Here is a 19,042-nt window from a genome sequence, read left to right as displayed (position 1 = left end):
AAATTTAGGGGAAATCCAATTTTAAACACTTAGAGTGTCACTTTCTAACACTTTAAACACTGATTTTTTTACTAGCACTTTAAACCTTCAAAGTGACATTTTTATCATAATAAACCTCCAGAGACGTTTTTCTGTTCATAGACGACCGGTACTATTCATTTTACAGGTCAAAATGATGACGTGTCGGTTTCTTTAAAAAAAATATACAGAAAAATTCTAATGAAATTGGAAAAAATTGTAAAAAATTCAAAAAAAAAATCTAAAAATTCAAAAAAATTAAAATTAAGTTTAAATATATGCATGACACTTTAAATTTAAATATATGCATGACAATCTAAGTTTAAACATATGCATATGCATGATAATTTGAAAGTGTAATAGCCTAATTTTTTTATTATTTGATTGGAAAGTATTAATGTTAATTACATATAAGATTAATTAAAAAATCTGGACTTCATTCTTTATTTAGCTTAGTTTACATCATCATTTGGAATTAGATGAACTCTTCTTTATGTCATTTTTGATACTTATCAGCTTTCTTTGTTAGCCACAACTATTTTTCGTATCCTCTTGTTTTTGATATCATATTTTGTTTACAGCATATTAGTAATCTATTAGCCTCATTTGGTTACAAAATCTGTTGTGACATGGATAGATGTTCCTGCATGGAACAAACTATAATACAGATATCGAATATTGTTCTTTTAGATGTTTTATACCTTTAGTTTGTTAATCTTTAACTTCAAAAACTTATCTTTAACTTCAAAAACTTACTTCTTTATTGTTGGTGTTGTATACAGATCATCCAATCAAATTTTTTTTTTTTTTGAGAAAGGGCCTTCTGATCAGTGGCAGACCCAGCCGGAAGATTCACCAGGGGCAATATAATGTTTGAGCTTAAAATCATGAGGGGCATTAGAAGGGATTTTAACACTTATCGTAAAATTTTCAAAAAATCAATGAAACTAATTTTGTTTCCAATAATTCATGTGAGGCAGCTGCCCCCCTTACCACCTCTCTACCTCTGCCACTGCTCGAGAGAGAGAGAGAGAGAGAGAGAGAGAGAGAGAGAGAGAGAGAGAGAGAGAGAGAGAGAGAGAGAGAGAGAGAGAGAGAGAGAGAGAGAGAGAGAGAGAGAGAGAGAGAGAGAGAGAGAGAGAGAGAGAGAGAGAGAGAGAGAGAGAGAGAGAGAGAGAGAGAGAGAGAGAGAGACAAAGGGAGACCTCCGACATGAAACATGGAGATAAAGCTTAGGTACTTGGATGTGCAGAATGGTGTCACGGCTGTAAATGACGGTCAAGCAATTGTCTGAGTAATGTTTTGTGGTGCAATCTCCACTTCAAACTTAACAGAACAGTTGAGTCCAATAGTATGTTACAGTGCAAACGAAATAATGTTGACTGAAACGGTGGATGTTTACCGGAACCACCTGTTCGTCAAGGAGATATAAGTACCTGGTGAGAGGTGGCAATGTTGAAGAATACAGGTTTAATATGCTAACTGACCCATGTTTCCCAGAGTAGACTGCAGGTGGAGTTGGATACTTCTCAGCATGATGAACCGGGTCATTCATGATGGGAAGTAATTGACCTGTAACAGCAGCTTCTTGTAAGATAACGATATTCTAGCTTCAAGTTCAATATAAAGGTACTGATAATGTAAAGAGGCATAAACATACAATGTAAAGAGCCATAGACATGTGTTTAGATGTTTTCATGTTGGGCAAGTACCCTTTGTTCTCTCACTTCCTCTTTCTTCCCCATATACCTCTATGCTTCAGCCGTCGAACAACAACCTGATAATTGATATTCAAACCCATCGAAGAGAACCATTAACTTATACAAAAGATAAGGATAACTATCCAAACCCATTGAATTAGCTTTTCAAAGCTAGAAAATAAAACACACACACACACACGACGTAAAAGCTGAAAAGTTGGAATCTTTAAAAAGTGGATATAGTAACTTACAGGAAGAAGACGGTCAGCGAGAATAGAAGGCTTGGTCAATTTGAACATAGGGGCTTCAGATCGAAGCTTGTCATCGAAGAGAAACAGTTGTTCACCTTCTTGTTTTGCTTTCCTTAGCTCCATTTATGTCAAATCAAGAAAAATCAAGAAAAGGAAAGAACAACGTAAGCCAAAAAAATGATTCAAGAGAAGATGAGATTTGATAGGAGGTTACCTTCTTCTGCGTTCCACCTCCAGATTTGGCAGGTTTGAAGGATGGCAGAGGACCTTTTTCTTTATTCAATGCCTGGAATCAGCAAGAGAAACCATTATCAGATAATCAGAAAAAATATCAGATTGACAAAACTGGACAGAGTAGCGGTGATACCATGAAAGTAGCAACAAAAAACTGCATACTCGACTTTAATACGGAAAAAGTAATGAGGCTGCAACTTTTTTGATTGAAACTAAATTGATCTGTTGATTTAGAGAAGATGTCTTGTTTCTATAACAGTTGTTTGACAGAGTAGCTTCTTTCTGGTTGCGTAACAGTGAAGATAACAGAAAAAGGTTCACAGAAAAAACTATTAGTGCTAATAAACAGAATAATGTTCACCGGAAAATAATAACATTACGCCGGAGAATAATAACTCGGAACAATCAGTATATAGAAGAAACAAAAAAACGTTAGATCACTCCCGAGTATAAGAGAGATGAGTTGCAGAGAGATTTCAAGATCGCGATTCGCAGAAGAGAGGTACAAAACTATTTATACCGAAATCACCGACTGCGCAAAGCATCTGAAGACATCGTAGTGGGTGTCTGATTTAATGAGATTAAAGACAATAAGATTAAAGACAGAGTAATCACAACGCCCCATTACGTAACTGGATCGTCACCCTCTCCGCCGATCGAAGGGATAGAACACAAACGCGTTCACCATCTCGAGTTAGGGTTTCCGCATAGTTAGGTGTTCGATGGGCCGCGAACAATAGATGAGGGTAAGCCCAAATTTAAGCCCAGACGAAAGACAAAACACAAAGCGCTGTGTTTCATTAAATGGGGACATGTGTCGGCACGCGGGTGAACGAATTGATGATGTGGCATCCGACGTGGATCCTCTAGGAGTGATTCAAACCATTTTTTATATATAAAGATGTCATTGTTGTATTTTACGCTCTTAATAATTCAAATAACCAAAAAAAATTATTTATAATAATTATGTAAATAAATAATAAATTTTTATTTTAATAAAATGTAATAATTAATGACTCATGTTTTTTTTTTGAAAAACTAGTTAATGACTCATGTTGACATGTTGTAAATAAAAGAATGGATAATGTTACGACCATATACCGAATTGATATTAATCTTCGTTCCTATTTCCAAGGCAGGCATATACCTAACGTCATGCAGAACAAAGGTAGTCTTGTCTGGATTCTCGGATCTGATTGAGCCAATACCCTTAACATCTGTTATTGTATTATTTGCCATCCGAACTCTTCCGCTGACTGTAGTCTTCATATCAATGAAGAGATCCTTTCTTGGTGTCATATGGAATATGCAGCCTGTATCAAGAATCCACTCGTCTCTGTCTGATTCCATAGAATTAACCTCTACAACTACCAGACCAACTAGATCCTTGGCATCATCTTTAGCCATTGATGACTCTCCTCTGTCAGATCCCTGCTTCTGATTCTTGTTTCTGTCAAGCCACTTGTAGCACTGTTTCTTGAAGTGCCCTTCTTTACCACAGATCCAGCAGACGCGCTTGCCATCTTTTGACTTAGATCTTGACATGTGTTTGCCTTTATCTGCAGATGAGTTAGAGGACCTACTCTCTGTTCTTCCTCTAAGACCATGATTAATGAGGAGTTCTTGGGGTGGGGTTCTTAGCGGAATATAAGAACTCGTCTCTTAACTTTTAACTAAAAAACCTAAGAACCGGTTCTTAAATCTCTTATTTAAGAGCCGGTTCTTAGCTTTTTTAGTTGAAAGTTAAGAGATGGATTCTTATATTCCGCTAAGAACCCCACCCTAAGAACCCTCCCTTGATCATGCTCTTAAACATAATTACCCTCACCAGATGTTCTAGAACTAGGGGCATCCTTATATTCCATCTCCTTAGACCTAGCTGCACTTGCAATTTCGTCTACTCTAATAGCTTCTCTGCTATACTTAAGAGTTTCTTTTAGGGAATCATACCGGCTTGGCAATGCGTTGAGTAGTAGAATAGCATGTACCTCCTCTGAAATCTCTATGTTGAGGTTGTTGAGATCAGCTATAAGCTTCAAGAAATCATCAACGTTCTGATCGATTGTCCTTGTGTCTTGCATCCGGAAGGAATAGACCTTGAGCTGAGCGTTGATTCTGTTTGGCAAGGTCTTGGCCATGTAGAGTCGATCCAGTAGCTCCCACACTTCTGCTGCAGAGGCACACTTGAAGAGTTTCCTCAGAACGTGATCACCGACGCTCATAAAGATGAGATTCATGGCCTTCTCATCGCGTTCCATCCTTGCGTCATCTTCTTTAACTGTCTTCTCCTTTGAGTCCTCGTCTTCTCCGTCAACATCCTTCGTAATCTTCGAATCTTTGAGTTGTGGAGTAAGGACATCCTTCAAACCTCGCACGCTGAGGTGCGCGAGCATTGTTTTCTTCCAGATCCCAAAATCACCGGCACCATCGAACATCAATATCGCAAATGCCATCTTGTGAGTCTTCATCTCGAAATCGATTGATTTCAAATCTTGATTGATTCTTCAAAACTTTCGCCGGATCTTGTAACCATCGCTCTGATACCAATTTGTGAAGATCCAAAGCTTTGATCTTCTCCTTGCGACTTGAATCTCGAACCAAGAACCAACACGATCAATCTGTTGACCCGGTGTTCACCGCACCTCTCCGTTAACTAGGAGAGGCCGCTATATCTCACCGGAGCTGGGATCGAACCAGCAACACTATAATTCTCACAAGCGAGCTCCGTTGCAACTCGATTACCTCGCTCTCTCTTCTCTAGCTCTGCGTCTGATACAATCTCATCAGCAATCCTATCTATAATACCAATCAACCTAAACCGACTGAGCTAACTATAGCAAACCTATCTTATCTATATTCTTCAATTTTAATAACCCTTTCTCTAACCTCCATTGGAAATCCCTAATTTCGACTGCTATAAATAGGGATGCAGATAGATCAAACTTTTCATGCTTCACCAGATTCAACCCTTCACGCAGCGACTAGTGGCTTCCAGAGCTACAAAATCCTCCGGCCAATGAAACTAACCAGGGTTTTCTGCTTCTAATTGTGTAGACAGGTATGAAAGTTGTATGTTATCTCTAAATTGAGCTGAAGCTTATGTTATGTTGTGACAAATTGTACTTCGCTTTTTTTAAATATTGCGTTTAACACAATCAGTTGGTGCATAAATTGAAGTTTTTAAATATTTTGGAACAAGGAGTTAAATCAGGTATGTAGTTTTTGATCATTTTCTGTTTATCTTTTTCTCATTGACTGATTTCATTTTTGCTTCCTCGCTAGACCTGGGGATATTACGAGGTTTTAACGAGGAAATATAGTTCCCTATGTATACATGAACCAACTCGCGGTTCATTTCGTAGTGACTGCCTCTCATTCTCCAAACAAGGTACTCCTCTCTATTTCCTCTTTACTTTAGTTTAGGTGGTTAGTTTAGGGTAATTAGGGTTTGATTAGGTGGTTAGTGTAGGAAATTTTTCGATAAGCGTATGGAATTTGTAGATTATAGGATGAGGAATTTAAAATGTTACTTGATTAATAATTTAATTAATTTTTTTTTCAGATGGTTAATAATATATATATGTGGATACGCTTCCAACAGGCATCCGCTTCCAAATTTTTTAAAAAATCTCGCTTTTGTGCTTCTATACGCTTCCGCTTCCACGTACCCGCTTCCATTTCCATGTAACATAGAAAACAAGCTTACAACTCATTACAGAGATCTGTTTGGTGTGCCTGGTATTCATGCAGGCGCATCATCTTCTTCAGCCCCCGGTTCTTCGGTTCCGGATACAGTCCCCGACTCTCAGTCTTCTCCGAGAGTCTCCCAGTCGCCTCCATTTGCTGCTCCTACACCGGTTCCTCCGTTTGCTGCACCACTGGCGCCTCCAGATCATGTTCCAGACGAGCTGCCTCATGCCCATGCGGCCGGGATTCATCCCGATTTGCTGGTGCCCCTGAGTGCTCCTTATGCTACATACACCGTCGAGGACCTTCTCGCTCAGCCAGGCTGAGAAGGTTTACCAGTCTTAGACCCCGATCGACCGAAAAATACTTTTTGGTACGTAATATTTATAAAAGCTATTTTTAACTTATAAGAACATTAATTAACTTATACTTTTATTTTTTATTAGGTTTGGGGTTGACGGTTGTGTCGCTCGGAGCGTATCCGACACAATGAAAGGCTACTTCCCGACGCATATCCAAACTGGAGTAAGACGCCAAATTACGTCAAAAAGACGTGGTTCAAATGTAACTTATTAATCTAATATTTTTCTGTTACAGAAAAAATGGCATTGGTCCATATGGATCAACGAGAAGTGAAAAAAGCGTTTGTCGGGAAGGCGAAGGTTCGATTGACCGACACGGTCTCGAACTGGAAGGATGATTGGGTAGTGAACGGTTATGAGCACGGGAAACCAAGTGAGAACACGAAGGATCCAACCATAGTCAATTAGAGTTGCCAACAGTTGCTCCGCTTCCCGTCTCATGAGAGATGAGCATGGTAACTTGCAGATGCTTCACTCATCAGGCCAAAAAACCCACGCTGGTATCCGTCTAGAGATGGTAAGTATTTCAATGAACTCTTTTTATTTATTTTTAATATATTCTAACTTTCATATATCATTTTAGGCCAAAGAGATATGAGTACTACCATCTCTTAAGGGCTTTACGAGAGGACCCACAAGAACAAGCCTGGAAAATTTGTAGATCCTAGGTCCGAGCAAGTCTACAACGACGTGGTTGCTCAGATTGAAGAGCGCCAGACCCAGCAGTCCACCGATGGAATACTCGTCACATTATCCACACCTGAAGTGGATAAGATTTACGAGGAGGTACAAATTTTTTTAGTATGATTTTATTTAATCTAACATTTTATCACTAAAATCAATTTTTTTAAGGTGGTCCCTAAGAAAAAGGGACGTATGTTGGGAATCGGTTCCGTTAACAATGTCCCGAGGACGAATTCGTCTTATGGTCATAGACAGGATGATGAGACTGCTAAGCTGTGTTCTGAGTTGAGCGCGACAATTTCTGATTTGAGAGCTACGATTTGAGCGCGACGCATGCTCAAATGGGTTCATTCGAAAGTTTTCGAGACGTTCTAGCAGTTGGAAATCTGCAATTGGAGCATGTTGCAAGCGAGATGGGCGGACTTGGGAATCCACAGCCACGACGCTCCGCGGAGGAGGAGGAGCTGGAGAGAAGGAGTCAGAACTTCTTCCCGGAATTCCCCAACCCTTAGCTAGTTTTTTTTTTCTTTTTATTGTATTATAAATTTGAAACTTAAATATGTATAAAATATTTTTGGATTTTTCTATTATTAGTTTCTTAATTTTTTTTAATAATTTAGTAAAATATAATAATTTTAATTTTTTAATATTGAAAAAACAAGAATCAAAGAAAATTCGTAGCTAAGTTTATGACTTTTTAACAAGGAAAGACACGTTATATCGACCTAATTAAACGAGTAATGTACATGGAAGAACACGTAAGTTTCTCGTAAAATGTTACTTCGAAGTTACTACGACTGCCACACAAATTCTTCATAAATGTTTGGTTTGAGTTACGAGGAAAGAAACGTCGTTAAGTTGCGTGTATATTACGATGATTTAGTTACCAACCATTTTACGAGGAAATTATTTCAACGTAAATTTACGACGATTTAGGGAGGAATAATGGTTTAGGACGGACGTTTAACCATGAAATGACTTTCGAGGTTATTTCATACGACGAATTACTTCCGGTCGTCATTAAGTATATATATGTTTTCTTGTAGTGAGATATTGATGGTGCCGGATACACGTCAGGGATCATACCTCTGTTACGGTTCTCCTTCAACCGGCTATAATATGAAGACAAAGGAGGAGGAGAAAGAGATCCAAGTCTCACATACCGATAATACACTTATGTACTCAAACTTACTAACAATCATAGATTCATCTTCATTGTATCAACATTCTTGATCAATAAAGATCACATTCTCATCTTCGAATCATACTAAAATAGTTATTTGATATTTTAGATTAACATTAACACTAATTTATGAGTGGGTCAATGGTCCATCAGTACTCACTATGGAGATTTTTCAAGGGTTCATTAAAGAAAATATTAGACTTTAAGTAATTATGATTAGTAGGTGCTCAGCATAGACTTTAAAAGTTTAAATAGAGTTTTTTCATAGAAAATAAAATAATTACTAGGATAAGACCTGCGCGTTGCGCATGATAAATTTATATAAAAATTATTTAAAAAATATTATACGGAAATATAAATTTATATTCTTGATTGAATTAATATTTTGGTCTTTAAACAATTTTTTTAACTTTTTGTTAATTATATAATTTGTTTACTGATGAGCTGATCTCATTTAAAAAACAAAATTAGGTCAAAAAATCACTTACCGCATAAGAAACTAACGTTTAGGTCGAAAAATTTCGGGTCTATTTGATTACAATGAAACTATGTCAGCTCGGTATTATATCATGATTTAGTAATTTAAAAATTAATTATGGTTATAAGAAGGTTACGTTCACGTGCCAATCCTATCTATCTTCAATATTTTTCTCTTTTCATTTTGGTTATTGTTCGATATAAATATTGATTTTGATGTTTATTCTCATTTCGTTCGTTTGTTTGTTTTGACCTGAGATTTAGAAAATGCTTATGATTTAAAATAATTAAAGAGATACATACTTAAGATCTGCACCTTTTGCAGAATAAATATTTTATATTTTATATTTATTTTATGTTTTTTTGCATATTATGAAATAATAAAATAATAAGTATATATATTAAATAATTAAGAATTCAATTACTATTATATAATAAATTGGCGTGTGCATATAATCAAACTATCACTCTTGTTTATTCGCAATCATTTTAGGTAAATATATCAAAACAATCAATTTTATCTATTTTATATGATATATAATTAAATTTAAATAATATTAACATATATATAGTACACTTTTAATATGGATATCTATTAAATGAAGTTTCTACTCATATGATTTTATGATTATTTGCATATTTGTGTAACAAAAGTTTACACCAACGAATTTTTTTTAATGTGGGATAATTTTAATAATTTATAATCATTTAAAAAACAATGAAGATTTCAAAATTAAAATATTAACTTTTCAATATATGTTCAATGCAAATATCAAAATATAAGAATACATTTTCATACGATGTATACTTTAATTTAAAAGATATGATATATATATATATATATATTTATATATGTATATATATTAACATTAAAACCTATTAAAATAAAATTATTTCTTCATATGGTCTTATAATCATTGTATCTTAATATATAAAAAAAAATTAAACCTTGATCATAAAAGTTTATGTGAGACTTTTAACAGTTTTAGTAATTTATACTCATTTTGAAAAATTCAAAATACAACATATACAAAAAAAATCTAGATTTTTATTATATGATTAATGTAATTATGTAATTTATTTTAATAATAAAGAAATAAACAAAAATGATAAAATATACAAATTGTTATCAAATCTTTATTGTTTAAAATCATTAATTGCTATATATATATATATATATATATTTTTTAATCACATTAGGTAATTCTGTGGGGTTTATTTAGGGAAAGCCTATGAAACAATAAAGATTTGATATATGCGATCAATTATAGCTTGCGAAATATTATTTTGCTAGAAAGTATAATTTTTAGACTATAATTTAAATAAGGTACTCTAGAATTCTTTGAAGAGAGAATTGGAAAAAAAAGACACTTTCAAGTTTTATTTGTCACAATAGGACTTTTGATACTTTTGGTCATTTTGGACAGGTTTTACCCTTCTCTAATGAAAGAAATAGTAAACTAAGCTTTAAAAATATAAAAAAAATATGAAAACCATTTGAAATTTAAGTATGACTATTTATCTGTTTAATTTTTTTTCTTAAAGTAGTGAAATCATATTTTATTTAAGTTCTAGCTACGGACATAATACTCATTCTAGCCATCTAGTTAGTCTAGAAATCGGATACTAAGCATTATACATAGGTCTATCATGGGTATATAATACAAACAAAACTTTCTTGTATATTTTATGTTAGCTAGATTTCGTCTGGTAATATTATAGCAAGAAGTCTTTAGTCTATCTGTAGCTTTATTACAACTTATAACTACGACTCTACGAAATACCTTTTCTTTTTTATGTGTCATAACTTGTTCAGCCTTTTACCTTACGATATGCGTACGGAAGAATAAAATTTCTACCCTCTCTTCGTTGCTCTGCTCTACATAGGATACATATTATAGCCAAATCATGAAAATATGAAAACTTTCATATTTCGGTTAGTATCTTTCCTAAATCTACACTAAATCTCGCACCATATATTTTCTCCCACGATCTTTGAATAAATTAAAATTCGAGAAAAGGTAAAAAACGTACATTTTTCGTTCGAAGACACCACCCCTAACAACCTCGCAAGGTATATAACCACTAGGATACAAAGACTCTTGGTACCACTTACGCGTTAGACCTGAAATAATATTAGGCAAAGGTTTTTCTTAAAAGTATCAAGAAAGATAAGCATCAAGGTTGATCCAACATCCTTACCTCAATTGTTTGATTCCTGCAGGATAAAGAAAGGACCACGATTCAAGCGTTTCTCATGTATGTATAAAAATAATAATTTACCAAAGACAATTGGGTTCCAAGTGTGACATAAGCAGAAGCTGTAGCAGGAGATGCTCATGTTGACAAATTGGGTTTCAAGAGTCTTACATAGGATTATGATATCTCAAAAAAGTGGCTAAAATGTACATGTTAGACTTAAGATACAACAATGTTACTCCTGAATACTTTTAACATGTTATGCTCTGGTTCAAATAATCATTACACTTAGCACATCAACGTTTGTTTGCAAGCTAAAATTAATCTGTAGGTGAACTACTCTCGTTTCAGAATGTTCATTTATCTCTCATCTTCAAGAGTAAATCCGGCTGGTCTATCTCAGTATCCATATCCTGCAACAAGACAAAGTCAAAGAGATTCAGAGATAAAGAAACATGAGTTCTGATGTTATTGTCCAAGCTTCCATCAATGGGATCAGAGTATTAGGAGTAACCTGAATTGTCCATTGGGTTACCAGCAGGAATTAGTTTTTGCTCCTTAGTCTCAACAACCACACAGTCAGACATTAAGAATGTTTTCGCAACCGAGGCCGCATGTTCCAAGCAACATCTCTAATCTTTGCAACAGGTATGACTGAGAGATGACGAATCTCTATACTTATGAACTACGCAGATTACTCAAAGATGAATTAAGTGATAAAAAACCTCTAAACAAGGCTACATCACAATTAGAAATCAGCAACTCAAAAACTAACTATGCATAACGAAATAGAGACTAAGCGTGCATATAAACTTCAGCATAGAACGAGCAATAAAATCAAACATGGAACTAATCGTGAATATAACACCCCGAAAGAATCGAAGAAAACCTATGAATCCGATGTAGAAATTGACGAGCAAGGTCACACACACGTTCTTCGATCAATGAAGCTCCGAATCGAATTTGTTTCCTGTGTGGGAAGAAATTAGGGTTCATGAGCATCATAAACCCATAGAGGAAGAACAAATCTCCAATTCGTTGATTCGTGTCTGAGAACAAATAGGAGGAAGACGAAAACAAGATTAAAAACGATAAAATTGATGATTTCCGATGAAGAAACAAGGATTCTCCACTCACCCTAAATTGCCATTGATACTGGTTGAAGGTACGGCTGAGAAGAAGAGTAAAGTGAAAAATAAATTAGGGTAAAACTTCTTACGTAAATTTCTCTTTCATTTTAGTTTATGTTTTTACCTTTTTTTTTAATAAAAATTTAAATCAATTACGAAATATTAAGATTAATTTGGTTAATTGAAGGGTATAATGGTATTTAAGAAAATATAAATCTTATTTAAATAAATAATCCTCTACAAGTTCTATTGAGATAAATCCAAGTTGAAAGTGTTTTTTTTTTTTTCAATTTTCTGTTCTTTGAAATGAGATTTAGAAAGCATACACAAATGCCATTGTTTTTAATTTTTACATATTAAGGTTATAACTTTTTTTTTAAAGATCCTCTGGAATATTACTGCCGGTAGGTGCTCAGCATAGAGATTTTTCTAGGGTTCATTAAAGAACATATTTGACCTTTAATAGTTCAGCGATCTTTATGATTTGAAACCAAGCGTGGCCCTACTCTGTCTTTCTTTGTTACGGCTTTCTTACGGCAGACACGTGGATGCGGATTATTTGCGGGAACGTTGCGGGAACGTAGGACTGCACTTGGACTATGACACAGGTAACATCCGAGGATTCAGTGTTCGCTAGGTAACAGCCTCCTATAAATCAGAGCACCCGCACTCACAAAAATATAGAAAGAGAAAAATGAAGTTTTTTCCTTGCTTTTTGCTGCTATTCGTAACAGCAGCTTATGACATTTTTGAATCAGTTCAAGCTCAATATCAATCAGGTTCTTACTCTGTTTTTATTTTTCTTTCTTTCTATGCTTTGATTCCTCTGCAGTCTGCACACTAATAAATTTGATAATGTTGGTCATGAACAGAATTCATCAGTTTGGCTTGTGGGCTGGTCCCCAAGCACACAATTTATACGGAGAAGAAGACGAAAATAATATACAAATCCGATGCAAATCACATCGATAGCGGACTGGTCGGGAGGATCAGTCATGAGTACACAGAGCAGTTTGAGCAACAGACTTGGACCTTAAGAAGCTTCCCTGAGGGTACAAGAAACTGTTACAACTTCAACCTCACAGCTAACCAAAAATAACTAATCAGAGGAACTTTTTTCTATGGGAACTATGACGGTCTGAATCGATTCTCAAGCTTTGATCTTCACATCTGTTAAATTGACAGGAGTGGGAGTTGATTCGATCTACGAGATAATCCATGTCTTACCACAGGACCGTCTTCAAGTTTGTCTTGTTAAGACGGGAGAAATGACACCGTTTATTAACTCTTTGGAAATTCGACCTTTGAAAAACGGTACTTACGACACTCAAAGTGGCTCCTTGATCACGGTCTCGAGATTTTACTTCCCACCCACTAAACAGGTCATCAGGTAAAAGAAAGTTTTTTTTTTCTTTTTCATTTGTCTCTGTATCTGTTGTTTTGTTCTTTGTGTTGAGATAGTAAATAAAAAAGATACTTCAATTTCTCTCCTTTTATAGGTATGATAACGACATTCATGACCGATTATGGTTTCCATACTGTCTATAAGCACGAACCTTTTGGTCAATAGTACAAATAGCTTCTACGATGTGCCACAACGTGTGGTGAAGACTGCCGCCGTCCCTGCAAATTCTAGTCAGCCTCTGACCTTAAATTTGACTCTGGACGAGACCACTGCAGAGTCATATATATACATGCATTTCGCAGAAATACAAAATCTTGAAGCTAATGAGACCAGAGAGTTTAATGTCACTTATAATGGGGACCAAGAATGGTTCTCCTATTTTAGGCCTCCAAATTTCAAGATAACAACTGCATCCAGTCGAGAAGCTATGAGTTCTCCAGATGGGAATTTCAATTTCACTTTAGCCATGACCGGTAACTCAACTCTTCCTCCTCTTATCAACGCCGTCGAGATTTATGAAGTCTTAGACCTTCGACAGCTTGAGACTGATGAAGATGAAGGTAAAAACAAAGTTAAGCTTGTTCTTTACACCCATTATTTTCTTACCAAATTTGTTTCTGTTTTTGAACTTTGTCTGTTTTTGGAATGTGATGATTGATCAGTTTCTGCTATGGTGAACATCAAGAGAAGTTATGAGTTGATGAAAAAGGTTAACTGGTGTTTGAACGGGATTCAGTCGATTAGGTTGAAAGAACTCGGAAATGGGATGACTAAAGACGTTTTATTAGATTCAAACCAAAGGGTTACAAGAGTGGCAGGAAAGTGAGAGAGACAGTCCAGAAAGCTCAAAGCAACAAGATCAAAGAGATGACTAAAACCCTAGATCTGGCCGCTCAGTGTGTAAAAATCCAAAAGTCCCTTTCTTGTTGCTTCCTCTTCCCCTTTTATAGGTCTCCTGTCCTTGATGCCCTAATTTCGTACCTCTTTGGGCCTTGATGCGAGAGGACGAGTATACAGGCCTGGGCAAAGTTTCCTCCAAGCCGGGTACTTCGGATCGGCTTAGTGGACCGGCTAAAAGTACTATAAGGCCGAGCTGACGTCTTTAGCCGCCGAGCCGACTAAACTAATCCAACTTGCTGGATTAGGGCATGTTATTCGATGGGCCTTGTGGAGGGATGTAATCCATCTCCTACAATAAGTCCCCTCCTCCCCAGTTCACTTTTGAACGACGTGGCGGTCTCAGAGAATTTGTGGGTCAGGTTTATTCGGATAGCAGTCTCTAATGTAAGGGATAATCCTTCCCGTTTAGTCGTCGGTATGTGCTTTTAGTCGCATGATGTTCTGTAGGTGTCTCTGGTCTCTCCGAGTAGCGCTTGTCTTGACTCGCTTACTTGCCTCTCTGTCTTTATGATGAGATACAATTTACTCGGGTGATAGATTATTTCGGATAAAACGACGGGGATCGGTTTTATTGGTTAACCGGGGACCGGCTTAAATCGAGACCAGGAATTGATTCCGGTCTGACTACCTGATTGAAAACCGGTTCAAGCGAGAAACTGAACCGTCGCGAGTAAGTTTCTGGGCATTTAGGCGGCCTTTGAGGCCCATTTAGGCCTTCGTAGACCTAATGATTGCGCTCGGAAAATGTACATTCGTTTTTGCTATAAATAGGTTTCTCTCCTTTGCTTTCGTCATTCTTCTCTGCAGATTCGGGTATTCCGTTTTCTCTCCCTTCTCTCTACTTTTACTTTCTCTCTCTAGATAAGTTTTTCTTCGTATAGACTCGTTGGTATCGTTCGGCAGTTTTAGTCGTCCTCTGAATTAATGTTTCCGAGAAGTCGATTGTCGCGAGAGGAGAAAGGGAAGGACATCGCAGATTCTCCGAGTCCGACCAGAGATGCGTCAGCAACCGGCAGCCCACTGGACGATTTCGACTTGATTCACCGCGATGCTCTCCGGGACACAGAAAACATGACTCTATCTCAGCGTCTTTTGGTCGCTGATGCCCATAGGCTGATTGGTGATGAAGGCGCAGATCGCGTTGAAGTCGGGAGCAGCGACGTGAGCGGAAGTGAGAACAGAGGGGGAGACCAAAGCGATGATGCAGCTGGTTCCGAACGTGGCGACGCTGATGCGTCTGGTCGGTCCCCGACGCCTTCGAGGCGGGTTCGCAAGAGAGTTCGTTTCGACCAGATAGACTGTCGTCCAACTATTTATCATCCTGGTGGGATCTTCGAGGAGCTTCTTCCGCTGCCTCCTGGACTGCTGCGCGACCCGCGGGCTCAGTCGTGGGGGAATGTGTTTGGATCCTTTGCTTCTCACCATACTGTGAAGGATCTGTTAAGGGCGAACGGCGGTGCCGACGTTACCTACATCATCCCGTCTACTGAGCAGCGTCCCTGGTCGCCTCCGATTGGTTACCAGTGCGTGTATGAGTCCTACTTCGGGGAGCATACGAAGCTATGGTTTCCGATCCCTCGGTTGGTGACGTCTTATGCATTCCGCCGAGACATTGCCATCTCTCAACTTTTGAACGGGTCGCTGCGAATAGCCGTCATGTTGATGGTAATGGCAGCTGAGATGGACATCTCGATGAGCGTGAGGGTCTTCGAGGAGCTGACTTTCACGAAGGCGGAGCCAAACGGGATTTTCTCGGTTAAAATGCATTCGAACTACAACGTCTTGACCGGTCATCCAAATAAGACGCAGGATTGGCAACGCGCGTACTTTTTCGTGAAATCTGATGAACATGCTTTCGAAGAACCCCCGGGGGACGACTAACGCTTTTTGTGGAACCAGCAACTCGGTAGAGGCTCGTCTGTTGGAGTTTTGTTTTAGTCGTTAGCTCTAACCCTTCTTATCCTTGTATTTGCAGTTCGTCAGCCGAATACGATCGCTTACCCTAAGAAGTTCTTTGAGAGTGCTCAAGCGATCGCGGCACACAGTCATCTTTGTTGGCCGGATCTCAGTCGAGAGTGGATACGTCGCCAGCAAGCTAGGATCGCTAGAGGTAAGCCTGCTGGTTGCTTTTAGGGACTATTCGAGGTTTGTTTTTTTTTGCGATTTTCATGTTGATTCTCTGCTTCTGTAGTTGATTGGGAGTCGAGGCTTCCTTGTGTTCTCGGTCCACGTAAGTCGCGCCTTCCTTTGTTTACTCGCAAACAACAGAGGCTTCTCGACAAAGCTAGAGAAATGGATGGAGTCCCGGATCTAAGCGCCCTGTTGAAAGGAAAGTTGCAATTTCTCTTGAAGAAATCGACTACAGTCGATCCTCAGGGACCGTCTAACTCCGGAGGCGACGGTGCTTCTGAAGGTGGTGGAACCTCCAGAGAAGGAGCCTCCAAAGAAGGAGCCTCCAGAGAGGGGGCCCCTATTGTAGTCGATGAAGGGGTCGGAGCGGAGACTTCTGCTTCAGGTCCCAAGAAGAAGAAAAAGAGCAAAAAAACTAAGGGGAGAGCGACCGACGAGGTTCCTCCCAAAGAGTCTGCTTCCCTCGATGTGACTTCCGAGGGTTTGAAGGCAAAAATGAAGAAGGACGGGAAAAAAGGTCTCGTGGCGGGGCAGCTTCCTCTGTTGATAGATATGAGGGCCTAGCAGAAGGGCGAGAGGGTGCTTTAGTCGAGGCGGCGCCAGATGGTCGCCCAAAGAAGAGAACTAAGAGGTCTGTTGAGGCGGAGCCCCGTCCTTCTACCTCCGACACGAATGCTGCTGATACGACCTTAGTCAACGTTGTCGGGGAGGACAGCGGCACTCCTGAAAACCTGTCGGAGGAGAGGAGGAAAACCAGCACGCGAGAAGGGGGTTCTGGTGATGAGCCCGTTGCGAACGAGAGGTCTGCTCCCGACTCTTCTGCGAGAAAAAGTTCTCGACCTGAACGTTCCCTAGCAAAGAGAAGGAGGATTGAATTCCCTGATAGCGTCGAGTTTTCTTATGATGAGACAACTCCCTTAATCCTTAATCCCCTTAGATGCGCGGAACTGACGCGCCAAATTCGTGGTGGGACAAAGGAGATGCCGCAACTAGAAGATCTCTACTTCAGGAATGAATACATTGACGCTGCTTCTTCGAGAGCGCGGGTAACTGCGCTACCTTTCATCTTTTATCTCCTTGTTGATTTATTGGGTTCATCCATTTCACGTAGTCCGTGTTTATCGTTCTGCAGAGTGACGGGAGCATGAACTTCCTTGTCGAGAAGTACGACAGTGCTCTGAAGCAGACGATGATCCAGTTGGGATCTTAAGAGAAGCTTGCTCAGGCGAGGTTGAAGGCCATCGAGAGAGTAAGAGCGGAGCATAAGAAGGCTAACGAGAAGGCCGAGAAGGAGAAGGAAATTCTTCGAGTGAAGTTTGAAGAGCTGGAGGGTAAGCTCACATCCGACAGAGCGGCGAAGAAAGAGCTTGCCCAAGAGAACACTCGTTTGGAGCAAGCGGCTGCGACCCCTGAGAAGGAGAAGGCTGAGCTACTCGAAGAATGGGACGCTGCAGTGGAGAAATTGATCAGAGAGAGGCAACGCTTGAAGGACTCCCGGGGGTTGGAGGTTACTCGTGAGAGGGAAAGGGTTGAAGCTGCTTTGGTCGAGAAGGCAAATCGCTGTTTTGGTCACGTACGCGACCATTTTACTCGCTTGGATGCCTTTGGGAAAGCGAAGAACCTGTACGGTCAGCTTCGGGGACGAAGAAGTGCCTTGAGATGATAAAGGCCAGTGGGACGGAGATCCCACAAGAAATGATCGACGTCTTTGCTGAGCAGGAGAAAATCCATGAGGCGGAGGATAAAAAACTTTGTGTAGGTCCGCTATCTGATAGCGACCTCACTCTTTCTCCGCTGGTTCTTCCTTCTCGCTTCGTCGAGGACAGGTTTAGAGCATCGTTTGATCCTTATGGATCGAACGTAAATTTGATCAGACCGGAGAAGGCTTCTCAGCTCATTACCTCGCTCGAAATTACCGAGGAGCCATCAGAAGAGCCATTGGTTGACGTCACGTCGGTCCCCGCTGAGCACGTCGAGGTCCCAAAGGGAGGTGGTCTTAAGGAACGTTCAGAGAATGAGAATCTGGAGGAGGTCCCTGAAAAGGACAACCTCGAGATAGGCGACACTCCGGTTCGAGAGGAAGAGACCGAGAACGTGGGCATCGAGGATCCTGTCCTCGTCTCGGATTCTTCCTCCGAAGGACGAGAAGACGAAGAGGAGGAAGATGATAGAGCCGAGGAGACGTCGCCGCCGCAGCCTGTCGAGAAAGAGACGACCAACAAAGTCGGGGATAGAGACGTTCCAAACCCCCCGCCTCCTACTGTGGACTCCCTTTTCCATGTTCCTACTCGAGTGGAAGACCCGGCTGCTGCCGCTACTGAAGACCCAGTCGGTCCTCCTACTCTTGGAACGCCGGAGGAGGACGATCAAGATTATGTGCCTTGACGCTTTGCTTATGTTGTTTTTCTTTGTGCTTTTTGTGTTTGTGGTCTTGATAGACCCTGCTGTTGTACGACTAGACATACTTTCATTTTGTCGGTAAGTCGCTGTTTTAAGCAGACTTTAAATTTGTGTGTTGTTGTGGTCCTTATCTGTACTTGCAATTTTTCTTAGTAAATTTCAGTTATCTTTAGAGTCTCGCGATATACTCGCTTAGAAACAATAGATTCCTGACCTTTAGCTTTTGCAAATAGATAACGAAACAACCCGCTAAGGGACTTTGTTCAGCTCTTGTCGTATTTC

General features: G+C 39.2%; 2 protein-coding genes and 1 long non-coding RNA gene across 3 annotated transcripts; 2 read left to right on the top strand and 1 right to left on the bottom strand.

Annotated features, from left to right (window-relative positions):
• Positions 1-10,958: 10,958 nt before the first annotated feature.
• Positions 10,959-11,678, bottom strand: LOC125585099. Its single transcript, XR_007321993.1, has 2 exons — positions 11,310-11,678; positions 10,959-11,208 (listed from the first exon to the last, which is right to left on the bottom strand). It is a non-coding gene; the product is annotated as an uncharacterized LOC125585099 (long non-coding RNA).
• A 1,657-nt stretch (positions 11,679-13,335) lies between these two features.
• On the top strand, positions 13,336-14,156 carry LOC125575339 (probable LRR receptor-like protein kinase At1g51890). Its single transcript, XM_048755486.1, has 2 exons — positions 13,336-13,890; positions 13,993-14,156. The coding sequence occupies exons 1-2, from the start codon at positions 13,452-13,454 to the stop codon at positions 14,154-14,156; spliced, it is 603 nt and encodes a 200-aa protein (XP_048611443.1). The 5' UTR covers positions 13,336-13,451.
• Positions 14,157-15,154: 998 nt separating this feature from the next.
• Positions 15,155-18,023, top strand: LOC125585797 (meiosis-specific protein ASY2-like). The gene is made up of 5 exons (XM_048755485.1): positions 15,155-16,019; positions 16,206-16,340; positions 16,422-16,841; positions 16,895-17,406; positions 17,577-18,023. The coding sequence occupies exons 1-5, from the start codon at positions 15,155-15,157 to the stop codon at positions 18,021-18,023; spliced, it is 2,379 nt and encodes a 792-aa protein (XP_048611442.1).
• Positions 18,024-19,042: the final 1,019 nt, after the last annotated feature.

The sequence above is a fragment of the Brassica napus genome, chromosome C4, assembly GCF_020379485.1.
Source record: "Brassica napus cultivar Da-Ae chromosome C4, Da-Ae, whole genome shotgun sequence".
Taxonomy (NCBI): domain Eukaryota; kingdom Viridiplantae; phylum Streptophyta; class Magnoliopsida; order Brassicales; family Brassicaceae; genus Brassica; species Brassica napus.
Note: the sequence above shows the minus strand (reverse complement) of the source record. Positions and strands in the feature narration are given on the sequence as shown.

Coding starts and splice junctions, on each gene's coding strand:
- LOC125585797 (XM_048755485.1), top strand. CDS start 15,155: ATGTTTCCGAGAAGTCGATTGTCGCGAGAGGAGAAAGGGAAGGACATC. Junction 16,341..16,421: donor GCAAGCTAGGATCGCTAGAG/GTAAGCCTGCTG, acceptor CTGCTTCTGTAG/TTGATTGGGAGTCGAGGCTT. Junction 17,407..17,576: donor CTGCTTCTTCGAGAGCGCGG/GTAACTGCGCTA, acceptor TCTTAAGAGAAG/CTTGCTCAGGCGAGGTTGAA.
- LOC125575339 (XM_048755486.1), top strand. CDS start 13,452: ATGGTTTCCATACTGTCTATAAGCACGAACCTTTTGGTCAATAGTACA. Junction 13,891..13,992: donor TGAGACTGATGAAGATGAAG/GTAAAAACAAAG, acceptor ATGATTGATCAG/TTTCTGCTATGGTGAACATC.